The following is a 14,750-nucleotide window of genomic DNA, read 5'->3' on the forward strand; positions in this document are numbered from 1 at the left end:
TAAGGACCTGCCAGCGAGTGGAATAGGTTATTTTCACGAAAGACCTTTTGACATGTGACAGCAGGAAAAGCACAGGTGTAAATAATTAAATGAGTAAAGGCTCAATTCCATTTAGCTGCTTCTGTTTCAGAGTCCTGGTGGTGTTCATGCTGGCCCACTGTCACACTGCCATGGCTTACTGGGACTGTAAAGACGCACTGTTTGTATGGAACCCAAAGCTGTCCTGGAGGTACGCTGTAAATACATAGTGCAAAATGTCAGTGCACTGAGTCTCTAATGTCCATTATCCAGCATTATCTGTCCAAATGAACCATCTTGAGTGTGGCTAACATTAGCCACCAGTCATACCTTTGAGTCTGCTCAACTGGGCAGTGGTCTGTTCTATAGCTTATGAATCCAACTTTTAATTTTTTAACATTAAAAAATTAGCTTTTTTCTTCTGCCTAGTTTCTCCTTAAGGTGTCTGTCTCCCTCTCTGTGGCTGAAATACGTCCTCTCAGCAGTGCGGGCCTCATCAGGCTGCTGGTTGGGTGGTTGTGCTGAATGGTTTTGGTCGAGGTTGATGGAGCTCATCTGGCTCAATCTCACAGGGTGGCTGAGGTGTCTTTCTTTTTCGTGGTTAACCTGTCACCCTACTCAGCCCACGGACATGTGTTTTGTGTGACATAGGACAGTTGCATTATTTAGGTGTACCTTTTGATGAAATCAAACGTTTCAGGTTGATAGCAGACATGTCTTTTAGAATATGACTTTTAAAGGATGCATCTCTGGGAAGTGTCTTTGGGGAGGGCCTGAAGGCTACGCTGAACCTGCTCCTGTCAAAATGACATGGTCTCATCTCACTATTCAGACGCCCCTCCTCAACATACATACAACAAACCTCCAGGTTCATCATCCCTCAAATGCTCAACCAAACCCGGGCATGCTCCATGACATCAAAGTTTACGGCATGACTTGTGCTAATGTTAATCCAGTCATTTCTCTGCAACACGCCCGGTGACTGGCTGCTGATAAGAACGAACAAGTGGACTTCCTTTGACCTGTAAGTTCATTGTTGACCTTTAACTGTATGTGTGACAAAATAACGTAAGCTCAGCAGCCTAGACATGGTTTTTGCACTGAGCATCTTCAAAATGGGCTTTGGATTCAAACACAAATCCCTTTAGGACTACACTACATAACACAAACCCCTTAGCAGTATTATTTCAGCAGAAATGTGCTTTAAAATGTACATGTCCTCACTAATTTGAAATTAATCGCAGTGAATATGGAGCTTTCTGGGCAGTTACCCACAAAGAGGGAAAGCTGTAAATCATTATGAAACATGTTTGAACTACTGAGTTGATGCCTTATTGTGCTTCAGACTGTCTAAATAAGAATTCAGTGATAGTATAGGCCTACATAATTTATGATGCAGTAAGTCTTAATAGCTGCATCACTGTAACATTTAGGTTTATTATTATGAGACTATGTCTCAAATCTGAACGAATTTTAGACCAACATCATCCAAACAGAGGTGCATTTTCATCCGGACCATCCCTGAGCTCTGGCATCTCCTCTTCGGGAGCTGGTGTAGGACTGATGCCCGTCCTGTGTGAATGCGGCTGCAGATCGTAGACTATATAAAACAGATGCAGATATGTGAGCTCGGTGAATCCTGCGCGAGAACTACATCCTCCACAGTCCCCGTGTCTCTTTAACTGAGGTATTCTCAGGACGGGGAGGGGGGGGTGGATGGGTTCATCGGGTTCATGTAGTAATGCACGCCTCCTCCCATTTCAGGTTGGCTGCTTACCCGGCTCCCTCCGTGAAAGGGGTAGCTGTAAGGCAAATAGGTGATGGAAGTTTGCAGTGGAAATGGCTAAATAGTCGAGCTTGACCTTTTATTCGGGACACAGAAACTCGATCAGCTGATGACTCCAAACTAGCTGCCATTTTTAGGTCATTCGAGGCGCCTCGCTAACTTGTTTGTAGCTCCAGCCAGCTGCACGAATAAAGCTGCTCTCTCCGCCCGCCAGCCGCCCTGTGGGATGGGGGCATCGCTTTGTCCTGTGCTGTCTAACGGTGGAATATAAATCATGATGGCTGATGGATGTTGCAGAGGGATGGAAAGAGGCAGGGGGAAGATTGCATCAGATTCTTTACCGAGACCTCCATATCCCCAGCAATACGTCCAGACCGGATCCCAGCAGCAGGGCAGTGACATCCAGGAGTTAGCCTCCAAACGCGTCGACATCCAGAAGAAACGCTTCTACCTGGACGTGAAGCAGAGTGTGCGCGGGCGCTTCCTGAAGATAGCCGAGGTGTGGATCGGAAGAGGCCGTCACGATAACATCAGGAAGAGCAAGCTGACGCTGTCCATGTCGATGGCCCCCGCTCTACGCTACTGCCTGGGAGACTTCATAGATTACTATGCCCGGATCGGACTGCGGGGGGGCCTGGCGCCTCCGCAGCTCGAGGAGCACAGCAGCAACGGACAGGGCCGCGCGCACGACTCCCGCAGGAGAGCGCAGGAGCAGCACGCGGGGCTGTCTCCAACCGGCTCCGCGGCGAGCGACGATCATGCCCACCGCGTCCTCAAGAGCGAATTCATCGAGAGGGACAACAGAAAGTACTTTCTGGACCTGAAGGAGAACCAGAGAGGCCGCTTCCTCCGCATACGGCAGACTGTCAGCAAAGGACACGGCACCATGGGCTACTACGGCCAGGGCATCGAGCAGACCATCGTGCTGCCCGCTCAGGGGCTCATCGAGTTCAGGGACGCGCTGTCGCAGCTCATTGAGGACTACGGCGACGAGGACAGCGACGACCGCGGCCGAGCCGGCTCCAGGACTCACGACGACAACCCCGAGCTTCCAGAGGCTGCGTCCTTTCGGGTGGACAACAAGAGGTTTTACTTTGACGTCGGGTCGAACCGCTACGGTATCTTTTTAAAGATTAGCGAAGTGCGACAGCCGTACAGAAACACCATCACCGTCCCCTTAAAAGCCTGGGCGAGATTTGGAGAGAATTTCATCCGGTACGAGGACGAGATGAGGCGGATTTTCTCGTGTCACAAGGAGAAGAGGACAGACGCCCGGCAGGACAGCGAGGAGCAGGAGGACTGACCTTGCGTTGTGGGGACCGTGGTCAGTAAAGCCCCCCCATCCTCTCCATCATGTGCTGTATGTGTCCATGCAGCGTCCCCGCTAACAAGGGCTGCTCAACTCCTCACGACCACCTGCCAAGAAGCCGATGCCTGAAAAACAGTCAGCTATATTTCCAATCCTTTTATTTCTCAGCGCTCAGCCACTAGGCCAGGGCCATCCGGGGCCTATCTGGGGCCCTGAGCAGCAATCGTAGACCAACCCCCCCCCCCCCCCCCCCCCCCCTATTTTTTTTTCCATTACATTTGTTTAGCAGAGTAATTTATCCAAAGCCACTTACAATACATTTAAAATGAAGAGTTCAATTACAGCAATTTTTAATTCTAGGTGACACTGTAAGGTGCCACTAGTGGTAAAAGGAATGTAGCACAGGCTGGGAAACACTTGTTTTGCCCCCGAAGCATTGTGGTGAACAGAAAGCTGCCAACCACAATTGTTCACTAAAATTTATCTCAATGTGTTGGGCATAGTTCAGATTTTATGACTAGTGAAATTTTAACAAAAATATTAACATTGAAATTGCAGCTATAAAAGACCTCACAAGTGGAAGTTGCTTGTTTGGGGGGGCCCCCAGCCAGCCTTCAGCCCCGAGCAGGAAGTTACTGTCACTGACGCACAACACCCTGCAGAGAGAGCTAAGGTAGTCAAGCTACAGTAACCAGGATGTGCTGAGCCAGTGTGATCATCATAAATAATAATAACTATACTGCAACACACACACACACACACACACACACACACACACACACACACACACACAGAAGATGGGTGGGCTTTCACACCAACAATAACGCCGTGGCAAAAACGGGTGCAGGCTTCCTCATTCACTTCAATCACACACTACTCTTCCTGCTGTGCGGTACTGTTGTCAAATCAAATATGTGAACGCGGCCAGAGCAGCTAGAAAACTGTGCAGTGTGTAAAATGTAGCAATGTGCTGATTTGCTTCCCGCGTCGGCATCACCGAGGTGAGGGAAGAAACGAGTCCAGCCTCAAAGCAGCACCAGCGCAGACTGCCATGCGGTGGCCTGGTTCTTGATGAGCACTCAGACGTGCTGCGTGTATTTGATCTTATTTCTGGACGCACACCAGCACAGCCACATGCGCTGTTCTGCCATAGTGCTATTGTCAGTAGGAAAGCACCAAGCAGCTTACGATGGTTTAACAAGGTTAGCAAAACTAAAATGAGTCAAACCAATTTAACCAGCCAGTGCAATACATCTCCTTTATTATTCTCTCCAACACAGGCACTTAGTCCACACACACAGGGCTGCGTTGGTCACATTTAGCTTTGTGTTTCACTGAGCTGAGCCACATACTAACATTTGTTACTTGCTTTGAAGCCTCAAACACTTGAAAAGGAATGGGCTTGAGGTGATTGCTGCCGGAGTAGATCGCTGTATGAATAGATTTTTTATATATATATATATATATATAGATGTCTCTTCTCACCATCCAAAAACCCCGTCAAGAAAGAGGAGAGAACGCAGACAGTGACTGCTGTCTGACAGAGACATGCGCACAGCTCATGATCGTTAAGGATAAGTGTGTGTCTGAGTTACATTGCATGTTGCAAATACAGCTCAGATTGACACACTTCATTTACTGAAGGAAAGGTATTTTACATGTGTTCTGCTGAGCACATTAGCGGCACAGCGCTCACAGTGTTGTGCTCACAATCCAAATGAATTGAACAGACCTGTAAAAAAAGATGGCCCTGGTCGCAGCTCTGCCAGTGCAGAGTGCTAAATTGAAGTAAATCCACTCTGATCGACTGCAACATGCAGCAGGTACCAAACTGGCTCTGCATTGAAACTTGCAGGAACGTGGGCCTGTTTTTCCGTTTGCACACTAGTCTTTGCCACTTTTTAACAGCTGTGGAGGAGACCTGTGGTTTGTGACAATGGCAAGAGGAATTTTCTGCTCAGATTCCTTTTTTTTGTGTCAAAATATTTAGTGAAAAGCAAAAAAAGTCTGTGGAAATGTGTCATAAATATATCACATACATTTTTTCCTGCTTATCTGTCCCGCAAATGATCTCGCGACGCCTGAGAGATTGCTCCGTTAAGCGCTGATGTAGCCATTCCCAGTGCCAGTTTACTGATGCTTCTTTTGGATACACGGAAACATTGAGAAAGATATTTTACATTGTTTTACTACATGCCCCTTAGACCTTGACACACTGATCTGAAATGAGAAATCAAAATCTTTCCTCATGTCATACATTAGACCAGTGGCTCCAAAACCTACTCCTTAGTGTTGTTTTCATTTTGAAATATGTGGTGCTATAAAGCTGTTCATACCCCACGTAGGACGGCGTTTTCCAGTTGACGTAAACAGATAGGTGAAGGCAGACCTGTGACCTTGATGCCGGTGAACAGAGGGGTAGATAAACGAGTGTTAGCATAGAAAGGGCTCATCCTGCTCAAACAGGCCTTTAAATCGTCTTTGTACCAATGTGCTCGTTTCTGCAGAACTGTGTATTTTACCTTTCCCTACTATCTGCTAATGAGGAGGTGAAGAAGTTGTCTACGTCTGTCTTGTGTGTCGTCTTTAAATCTGCTGCTTCTCCATTAGAGCTTGACTGGCGGTTTGCTGTACATTGAGCTCTGTGTATACTGTGTGTGACCTGCATGAAAGAAGAGCTGCCCACTAATGACAAAGAGCCCGATTCAGACTCTGACTTGACTACAACTGTTAAGCTGCGTCACCTTGTGCTGATTCAAAGGCTTGGAGTCAGCAGAAGGTGATTCAAGGTCTCTGCAAGATCAGACACCCAAAGTGACAAGTCGAGGGCTCCATAGTTTTTCACATGTAAAAAAGAAACAAGAATTCCACCAAACACCACACACATCAAAACATGTAATTCAGAGAAAGATTAAATTAAAAAAGGATTGATTTAGTCACAGAAATTGTGAAAAGAAAAAACATTTGCTTTGCCATGCAGTTGGCGTATTTGGACAATTGCAGATATAAAATTATGGAGCCAGGGAAGGGGGGTAATATTCCGAGAAAAAAGCTGTACATTTATGAGAAAAAAACTCAGATATTCTCTGAGATTAAAGTGGTAAATTTACGAAAAGAAAATCAACAAAACAAGAGTCAGGGCAGAGAAGAGGTGGAGTTTTCAGACAGTTTGGTAGAGGGACTTCAACAAAGCCACTTGAAAACATGTGTCACATCATTTAGAAATGCAGTTCTCCCCCAGTTTGGTGGAAACAAGTATCTCATATTGGTTGGTGAGAGTAGCACCGAAATAAGCTTATTTGTGATGGCTCAGTGTTATTTACATCTGCATAACCTGCTTTGAATAGAGTAGAGAGTCTTTTTAATAACACCAGAGCATACACTCCATCAGTATAATAGAGTCATGTGGTACCTGCCACTCTGAGCACAAATACTCTTCTTTGCTGTTCTTTTGTTGAAACATCTCCTGCAGGTGTTTGACATTGTGAATGAAAGTGACAGTGAGTAGAACAGGTACACACAGAGGAAGAGTTCAGTTTGCCATCCATCCATCGTCAACTGCTTATCCTGTGTACAGGGTCGCAGGGGGGCTGGAGCCAATCCCAGCTGACATCGGGCGAAAGACGGGGTACACCCTGGACAGGTCACCAATAAGTTCAGTTGGCATTAACAGCAAATTATAGGAGCAGATTTGACAGGCACGCATCTACTACAATATGGTAAGATATTCTAATAATAAGAAGTAGATAGAAAAACATGCTGCGAAAAAAAAGCTCAGTTCTCTCTGCAGTTGAGTTAAATGAAGAAATAGTATATATATATAATATATTTCCTGCCATGCTAAAGGATCATTCAAGTGCAATATGGTTGGACTTTTATCACTGAGGTGTGTTGTTTTTATGCTTGTTGATGCGGGTATACTGCACCATCACCCTCCTGCAGACATGCTGCTGTGGAGAGTGAATATCTCAAACCACAGTTTTTTAAAACCGTCTTTCTGATAGGCTGGCTGCGGTACATAAGAAATGCAGTTCCACGCAAGGTGTATTAAACTGCAGATAACCATAGAAACAACACTGATGTTTCACATGACATTACTTGTTTAGTCTCTATGGCTTGAACTGATTACAAATAAACTTTAAAAGAGAAAAAGATTGGAATCCAGCTTTCATCATGCTGTCGCATCACAATTCACTCATTACTGGATAATACTAAGCTGCTGCACTGAGGTTCAAGGGGAAAGAGTTCAAAAGGCTTCCCACGTCACCATAATCTTTAGTCCACTCACTGACGCAACTCAAACATGCACATTTCAAACCACACAGGAACATCAGAAGCGTCTGAGTCGGGCCCTTTGTCTCAGTGTAACTCTACAATGTGCTGAGAGCTGTCAAAGCCAAGTTTAATGGAGTTGAGATGTACTGAAATGACAGGAGGTGAAGGGTGTAGGAGGGAGAACTGTTGAGAAAAATCAGTTTTAAAAGATTTGTGATCGTGGCAGCCAGTTGTTGTGATGCCTTTATGTGCACGAAAAGCACAGGACTAGTTTGGTTTGGCGTGTTTGTTGTGTGGCGTAGGGCGTGAACGTACGTGGTTGTTTTATTTTCATATAAATGGCTAAAGTTATATGAAGCAGTCTAGGAAGTAGAATTCAAAGCACAATTTATTTAAAAAATCTGTGGCTTTAGAATATATAATTATTGTAAAATGTACTACTTACATTCATTTGATTCAGCATTGATGGCCAGTGATTTTGGCTCCAGGGGCAAATTTTCTCAAAGATTAAATTGTGCCTCAGCTAAGATATTAAGACAAAGACGTGGCGTTTATTCTCCTGAAAGTGGAATATGGATGCCTTAGACGGTATAATGCCATCTGTCTTTTGAATTCCAAATATCACTCCAAAAAGCACTTTAAAGTAAAGCTGCACTTTTGTTCTGCTGCTTTGTAATCAGCTGACAGAGAGGGACCATTTCTATCCATGCCTTTGCTGTAAAGAGACAATCATGGGTTTGTGCTTACAGAATCTGATGAGCTGCAGTTCGACACATGACTCCCATCATGATCTGTGTCCGGTTTTGAGCTTCTCATTGAAGCGACGGTCTGGAGCTGATCATCCTGTGTGTATTAACGCAAACGGCATATTAAATAGTCATTGTCAGGTGTACTGACACACTGAAGTCTCACTGAAGTTTGTGAAATGAGCACGGAATTTGAAATGCAGATTTTATTCTGTGGACATGAACAATGTGATGATTACAGTGAATGTGATTGTTTGGCAGCAGCACAAACTAAGGCCGTCCTGTTTATTAGCTCAACAGGGCATGCCTTGTACTTCTGACAGGGGTGCCCTGTTGTCAGTAAACCAGGCTTCTGTTGCTGCTAATGCTAAATGGTGAACAGATAGTTATGACGCCAAACAATCTGAGACGTAATGTGAGGTATCTTTCTGAATTTTAAACCATAGATTGCACCATAACTTAGGCAAGGCAAGTTTATTTGTATAGCACAATTTAACAACAAGGCAATTCAAAGTGCTTTACATAAAACATAAAAGCAACAGGGAAATATGTAAAAGTTTAAAAGCAACACAAAATACTTAGTTGGACCAGCGTACATGCTACAACGTAGTTTGGCGTTAGATCCCGTTGGTTACATTTGGATACATTTGAATAAATTGCGTGTGGGGTGTGGGAGCAGATGTTTCATGCCATGGCTTTGTGCTCATTTCACAGCATTTCATGAGACCAAAATTTGTGTGTGCAGCATGAGAAGGAGAACGATCTCGGCTCTAAAACATCACTTTTCCAGATTACGTACTGTATCTTCTTTAGAATCAAACTGATGTACTGGATGTCAGTGGTGGAACCCTCATAGAACGTTCCCTTCTTATTAAATAGTAAGGAATAGGAAATAGTACCGCAGAGCAAGAGAATATTCTTAAGAAAGCTGAGTGAGATTTTAACTATTTGTCTAAAAGTAGTGACCCTGATTTAAAATGATAACAACTCTTAAATCCCAAATCTAATTTAATAAATAAATAGATACATAATTTATGGTTTAAATGCTTTGTCTGTATTAATAACAATGTTAGTCTCTTATTTGCACAATAAAAAGTGGGTATTTAATATGTTCATATTTGTAATGCTTTTTATTCCCCTTAAAGAGGCATACTGGTGCATTGCTTTTGTATCCCATTACCAACAAATCATGTATCCTTCATATTACTGCTGAGCTGTTCTAAGCAGACCATCAGACTGTAGATTGATCTCCAGCTCTGTTGTTTTGACAGCGTAGCTCAATGCTGAGCCCTCAGTCAGACCCACAAGATAAAAAGTAAGATAACATGGACGATAAGGGAAATGATCAATTTAACTTCTTGCATTTAAAAGATTGCGTTAAGCAACAGCAATAAGACAACTCTTAAATGTGATGTCATAGTAGTGTTACTCCCATGCAGTAACTTCCAGCTTGCCTACATATAGAAAAAAAAAAGTGGAACAAAATAGCAAAGAGCTGTTTGAAATGAACTGCACGCAGTGAATCAGAAGGTTTGGGCTGCTGAACACTTACAAGAAGATAGCCACCGCTTTACTACATGAAACGAAATAAAATCTGTCAGTAACAGACCCACTTCGCGCTTCACATTTGACCTACTGTTTGTACTTTCTTAGTTGTCTGTGCTCAGTTTTCCTGTGCAGTGAGAGATTATTAGCCACATTTCAGTTTTATCTCCAGATAAAGTGGTTTAAGTAATGCTTGCACTTTCTCCATTTCCCCTATAATTAGTGCCAAATTGCATAGTTATTTCTGTTTGTTTGCATGGCATACTGACACGAATGGAAACTAAATCAGTGTGAGAACTGCTGATGTTTACAGTAATGTAAAGAGCGCACTCTGTATACCTAAAAGGTGTAAAAAGGCTGTAGATTCCTCACTGACAGAGAACAGCAGCTGTGGTTCGCCTGACTTCTGTCACATTTCACAGTGGAAGTAACGGATCAAAACATTTTAACTCCAACAGAACTTCAATTTAAGAGATTTTGTCAAAACATACACGCGGTATTGAGATGACCATTCGCCCACACGCGTAGGAAGACTCTTGGTCATTTCAATACTGTTAGATATTCAGTTAGCAGCTAGCTAGGGGTCAAGCCTAAACTATTTAACGCTCAACTTTATATATATATATATATATATATATATATATATATATATATATATATGCTAAATGCACGCGTCCTCGCAGGAGTACGAAAGCACAAGAAGCAGTGTATTCAGCTATTTTCTGACCATAGCTGCTCTCCTTTGTCACTCAGGAAAGTACAAACAGTAGCTGTTTGATAGCAAGAAGACAGACTTTGACTTGTCACTTTGAAGCGATAAATACCATGCATACCGACTGCTGGTACGCTCCTTTAAGTCATGTGAAAAAATCACATTTTCAGTGGACAGAGAGCTACAGGGGGAGGGCTACAGGACGTTGGACTTGATGATAGGAGATCTGGACTGTTAAGGAAGATCCAATGTCTCCAACCCTGACGCCTTAAAGCACCTTTACAATTTGACTGAATCGTGCTTATTTTAATCAATGTGCTTTGTTTTAAATGATCGACAGGTCAAAGCTAACAGAAAAGTAGTTCTCATAGGATTGTTGCTATACATCCTGGATGGCCGTGACCATTTCACAACAGTGAGTATTCAAAGTAAATGAGGCGGGACTCATCTTGTCAAAGTGTACGTGTATATGTGTGGTTGTGCAGGTAGAGTGATGTGAATGTATGCATACTGAAGAAGACGTTCTGGTTCGCTGTTTTGTTTTTGCCTTCTGTTCACCCTCAGAGTTTTGGAGTGGGAAGTGTAGAGACGTAGATGTTTGGTAATCATTTAAACATGAACTGAAGTGAATAATGAAAATGTGAAAATGTGTATATTTAGATAAATGTAATGTAATACATTGGTGTGTCCTATAGTCCTGTAGCGTAAGACTTAAAAAACAAGGACGTTTTGTACTCTAGCACTTTCTTTAATGTGTACTGTATTAGTTCATCTTCTACATGTAAAGTACTGTATGAATAATCATTACTTGCCTTGTAATGTTTGAAATGATGCTACGTTTAGAAATGGTAACCAAGAAAATAAAGATTTTAGAGTGTATGCATGCCAATGGTTGGGTCCCAGTATAATAGGAAAACTATATGAAAAAATGGTGCTATGTTACACTATATAAAGGTGCTTCTATGGGCCCCAGCTGAATGCATGCAAAGAGGAACTATCAAAAGAAGACTAAAAGAGAAAAATGATGTCCTACTGCTGTTCTCAAATAGTGCTGCTTCCCAAAGATGTCGGAAATTCCAACCTTCTATTTGTTAAAACAAGCACTCCAGCTCTGGTGTACGATGCAGAAATCTGATAACCTGTCAGTGCTTCTGTCACCCTGTTGACTATCCTCCAGACATACGTTTGTACGTGTTGGTTTGTTGGGAAGGAGCATTTTAACTCTAAAGCGTTGTCCGTGTTCTTCCCTGTTTTTTCTGAGCTACATCACTGGAACACATGGAGGTTGTTCTTACAATCTTTTAAGCTGGGAATTTCCAACTGGAGACTAGCTATGGGATGCACAGTAGGGGGGCAGATATCCTACCTGATCACAAATGGTGAAGTCTAACTGTAAATATCATCAACAGCCTCCACAGCTCTCAGACAAACCAGAACCAGAACCTGAGCTGAGCCTGTGTGTGGCCCTGAGAAAGAATGGTCCAATATGGAAACAGCCCATTATCATGAACAGTAACTCCAGCTGTAGAAGCAGTCCGACATGAGGTGGTTTCTATTTTTAAGAAAAGAAAAACGCCATGTCTATTTACAGTTACACTGCCTTTGTGAGACAGGTCTAAAAGATCTATAGACAATCTAATGACATCATTTTGTACTTTAATTCTTCAGATGTTTATGTGTTGAAATCATTTTTCATGGAGTTGAAGGGCAAAGATGTTTGAGTTTGGGAAACGTGCTACTTGTTGCTGGAAAATGATTTGGAAAAAGAAAATGTGTATGTTTATTGGTTGTATTAACCATCTTTCTTTCTCTTTATGTTGTTCATTAAATGTTTTACAGGATCAATTATCAACGCTTTCATTAGTTTTCCATTTTAAGACTCCAGCCATCGCCACAAGATGCTGTATGCATCTGTGGGCTGTGTACTTTTAATTATTCAAGACCAAGCATCACTTTAAACTGTGTTTTAATACTTCATGCAGTACTTCCGCATACATAATGATGAGTCTTTAAATGTTATTCATAATGAGCTTAGAAATTAAAGGCAATTTACAGTAAAGGAATCATCTTCAGGTCAGTTGTGTTGTCACGCTTAAAGGACACATCTGGGGACATTTCATAACAAGTACTGTGTTTGTATCACAGGATGATATCTCTGCTTCCTCTGAGACATAAAGCTCTGTTGTTGTCCAGAAACTATTAAAGCACATCAGTGAGTCGCTGTGGCATGTCGCACTAGGTGACATGTTCCTTTTTCACCATGAACACACTGTAGTTTGTTATGACTCAGTCCCACATAGTCGCCAACAAATGCAGCACCACAACTCCACCTGTTTGTTTGATAAAAACTACAGTGAGCAGGAAATTACTATTGTTATTATTAAAACCTAAAGCTATATATTTGTAAGGTATTTCTAAAGATTTACATCTTCAGCAGGAACCAATGGGCTCGGACCTGAGAGCCACAGTATTGAGAGACACACTTACATGTTGTTGGGTTGGGTCTGAACGTGCGATTTATTGAAAAATACAGAATAACAACAGACTGATCATTTGATCCATAAAGAGGACATACCTAGTACTATATATGTACATACAGTAGTATGTAAATATACAGTATATGTATAGTTCAGTCCAACGCATTTAAATGGGTCGCATATATTTACATATATATGCAAACAGTATGTTACATACAATGGTGAAAAGTAACTAAGTGCATTTGTACTGTACTTCACAATAATTCTGAGGTACTTGTACTTTAGTACTAGAGTATTTCCATTTTATGCTTCTAATCCACTAACTGCAGTGGTGGACAGTATATTAAGTATAAAACTAAGTATATTTCTTCAAGTACTGTACTTGATTAAATAAAATTAGAGGTATTTGCACACTACTCGAGTATTTTCTTTTCATGCCACTTTCTACTTCACTACATGGCTCTGAGCTTCAGTTACAAGTGACTTTACAAAGTAATATTTTTACACACAAAACATAATAGGGTTTAAAATATTATGTTTTGTTATAATTGGACTACTCAACAGTTTATACAAGTACAGCTAGTACATTAGATGACTCACGGAAATTCAGTTTTTAACTATTTTTATGATCGTTTAAGTCATTTTCCATGTAGAAACATTTCAAGGTTCCAGCTTCACCAATGTGAAGATTTGCTGCTCTTCCTTTTCATAATTTGTCTTTTTAATCATGTTGAGGTTTAGACTGGAGAAAAAAGCATTGTGAAGGTGTCACTTTGGGCTCTGGGCAACTGCAACAACATTTCTCACTATTTTCAGAAACATTAATGCATCAGCAAAAATAATCTAATGATGTAACATATAACAGTCACAGGGGACATTTTTATTTCTGCTTTGAGTACTTTTACTTTTAAGTACTCCAGATTATACTTACATACCTTTACTTAAGTAACATTTTCAATGCAGTACTTTTATTTGTAACTTGTTTATTATTTATTCTATATATTTTACAGTGAGATATTAGTACTTTTACTTAAGTAAAGGATCTGAATACTTCATACACCACTGACTAACTGTGGGTAATGCCCTGCAGATTACCTGCAGTATATACAGGAGAAATGTGTGAACAGTTTTAGGATGATCTGGTCCACATATACAAAATGTAGGCAAGTCTAGTTACAGTGAATGCTAACGATAACTAAGATACTTTGACTGAGGTTTGTGTTGTATGGCTGAGTAACTAATGATAAGCTAAAAAGGCTGGATGTATTTCAAAACCAGGCCCTTAAAAGCACCACACAGGACTGCCTCCACCGTGCTGTGCTGCGAGGAAGATGGACGGAGATCTACTTCCTGTTTTAGGAACAACAACTTTAAAGGTTGGTATGCCATAAATAAAGATCCATAGATATAATGGCCGCACGCTGGTTGGACCATTGGGTCATAGTGTTATGGCTGATGGGTGTATATATACACTTTTTATATCAATATAATACTCAGTGCAATTGAAGTTTCAGCATGTGCACAGGAAGGAAGCAGGGAGTGAACCACCAACTCTGTGATCAGTGACACACCCTCGCTATCCCCTGAGCCACAATCACCCCAGAGAGTCATCTGAAATTTCAACTGTATTGAGTTTTATATTGTTATGAGGTCTTAGGTGAGCAAAAGTAAAGGAACAAATAATCTTAAAGTAAATAACATTTAATATTTGGTGGCAGAACCCTTGCTTGCAATAACTGCCTCAAGCCCGTAAACCATCGACATCACCAAACTGTTGCATTCTGCATTTGTGATGCTATTCCAGGCTTTTACCGCAGCTTCTTTCACTTCTTGTTTGTTTCGGGGGGTTTCTCCCTTCAGTCTCCTCTTAAAGAGGTGAAAT

At 41.8% G+C, this 14,750-nt stretch overlaps 2 protein-coding genes across 4 annotated transcripts in view; both read left to right on the top strand.

Annotated features, from left to right (window-relative positions):
* The window catches only part of LOC123981564 (pro-neuregulin-3, membrane-bound isoform-like), a 580,451-nt gene that overhangs the window by 559,134 nt on the left and 6,567 nt on the right, over positions 1-14,750 (top strand). The window lies entirely within an intron of this gene.
* On the top strand, positions 1,719-12,239 carry purg (purine-rich element binding protein G). Its single transcript, XM_046066476.1, has 2 exons — positions 1,719-3,128; positions 6,691-12,239. The coding sequence occupies exon 1, from the start codon at positions 2,079-2,081 to the stop codon at positions 3,105-3,107; it is 1,029 nt and encodes a 342-aa protein (XP_045922432.1). The 5' UTR covers positions 1,719-2,078; the 3' UTR covers positions 3,108-3,128; positions 6,691-12,239.

This window comes from Micropterus dolomieu, linkage group LG13 (genome assembly GCF_021292245.1).
Source record: "Micropterus dolomieu isolate WLL.071019.BEF.003 ecotype Adirondacks linkage group LG13, ASM2129224v1, whole genome shotgun sequence".
NCBI classification, from domain to species: Eukaryota; Metazoa; Chordata; class Actinopteri; order Centrarchiformes; family Centrarchidae; genus Micropterus; species Micropterus dolomieu.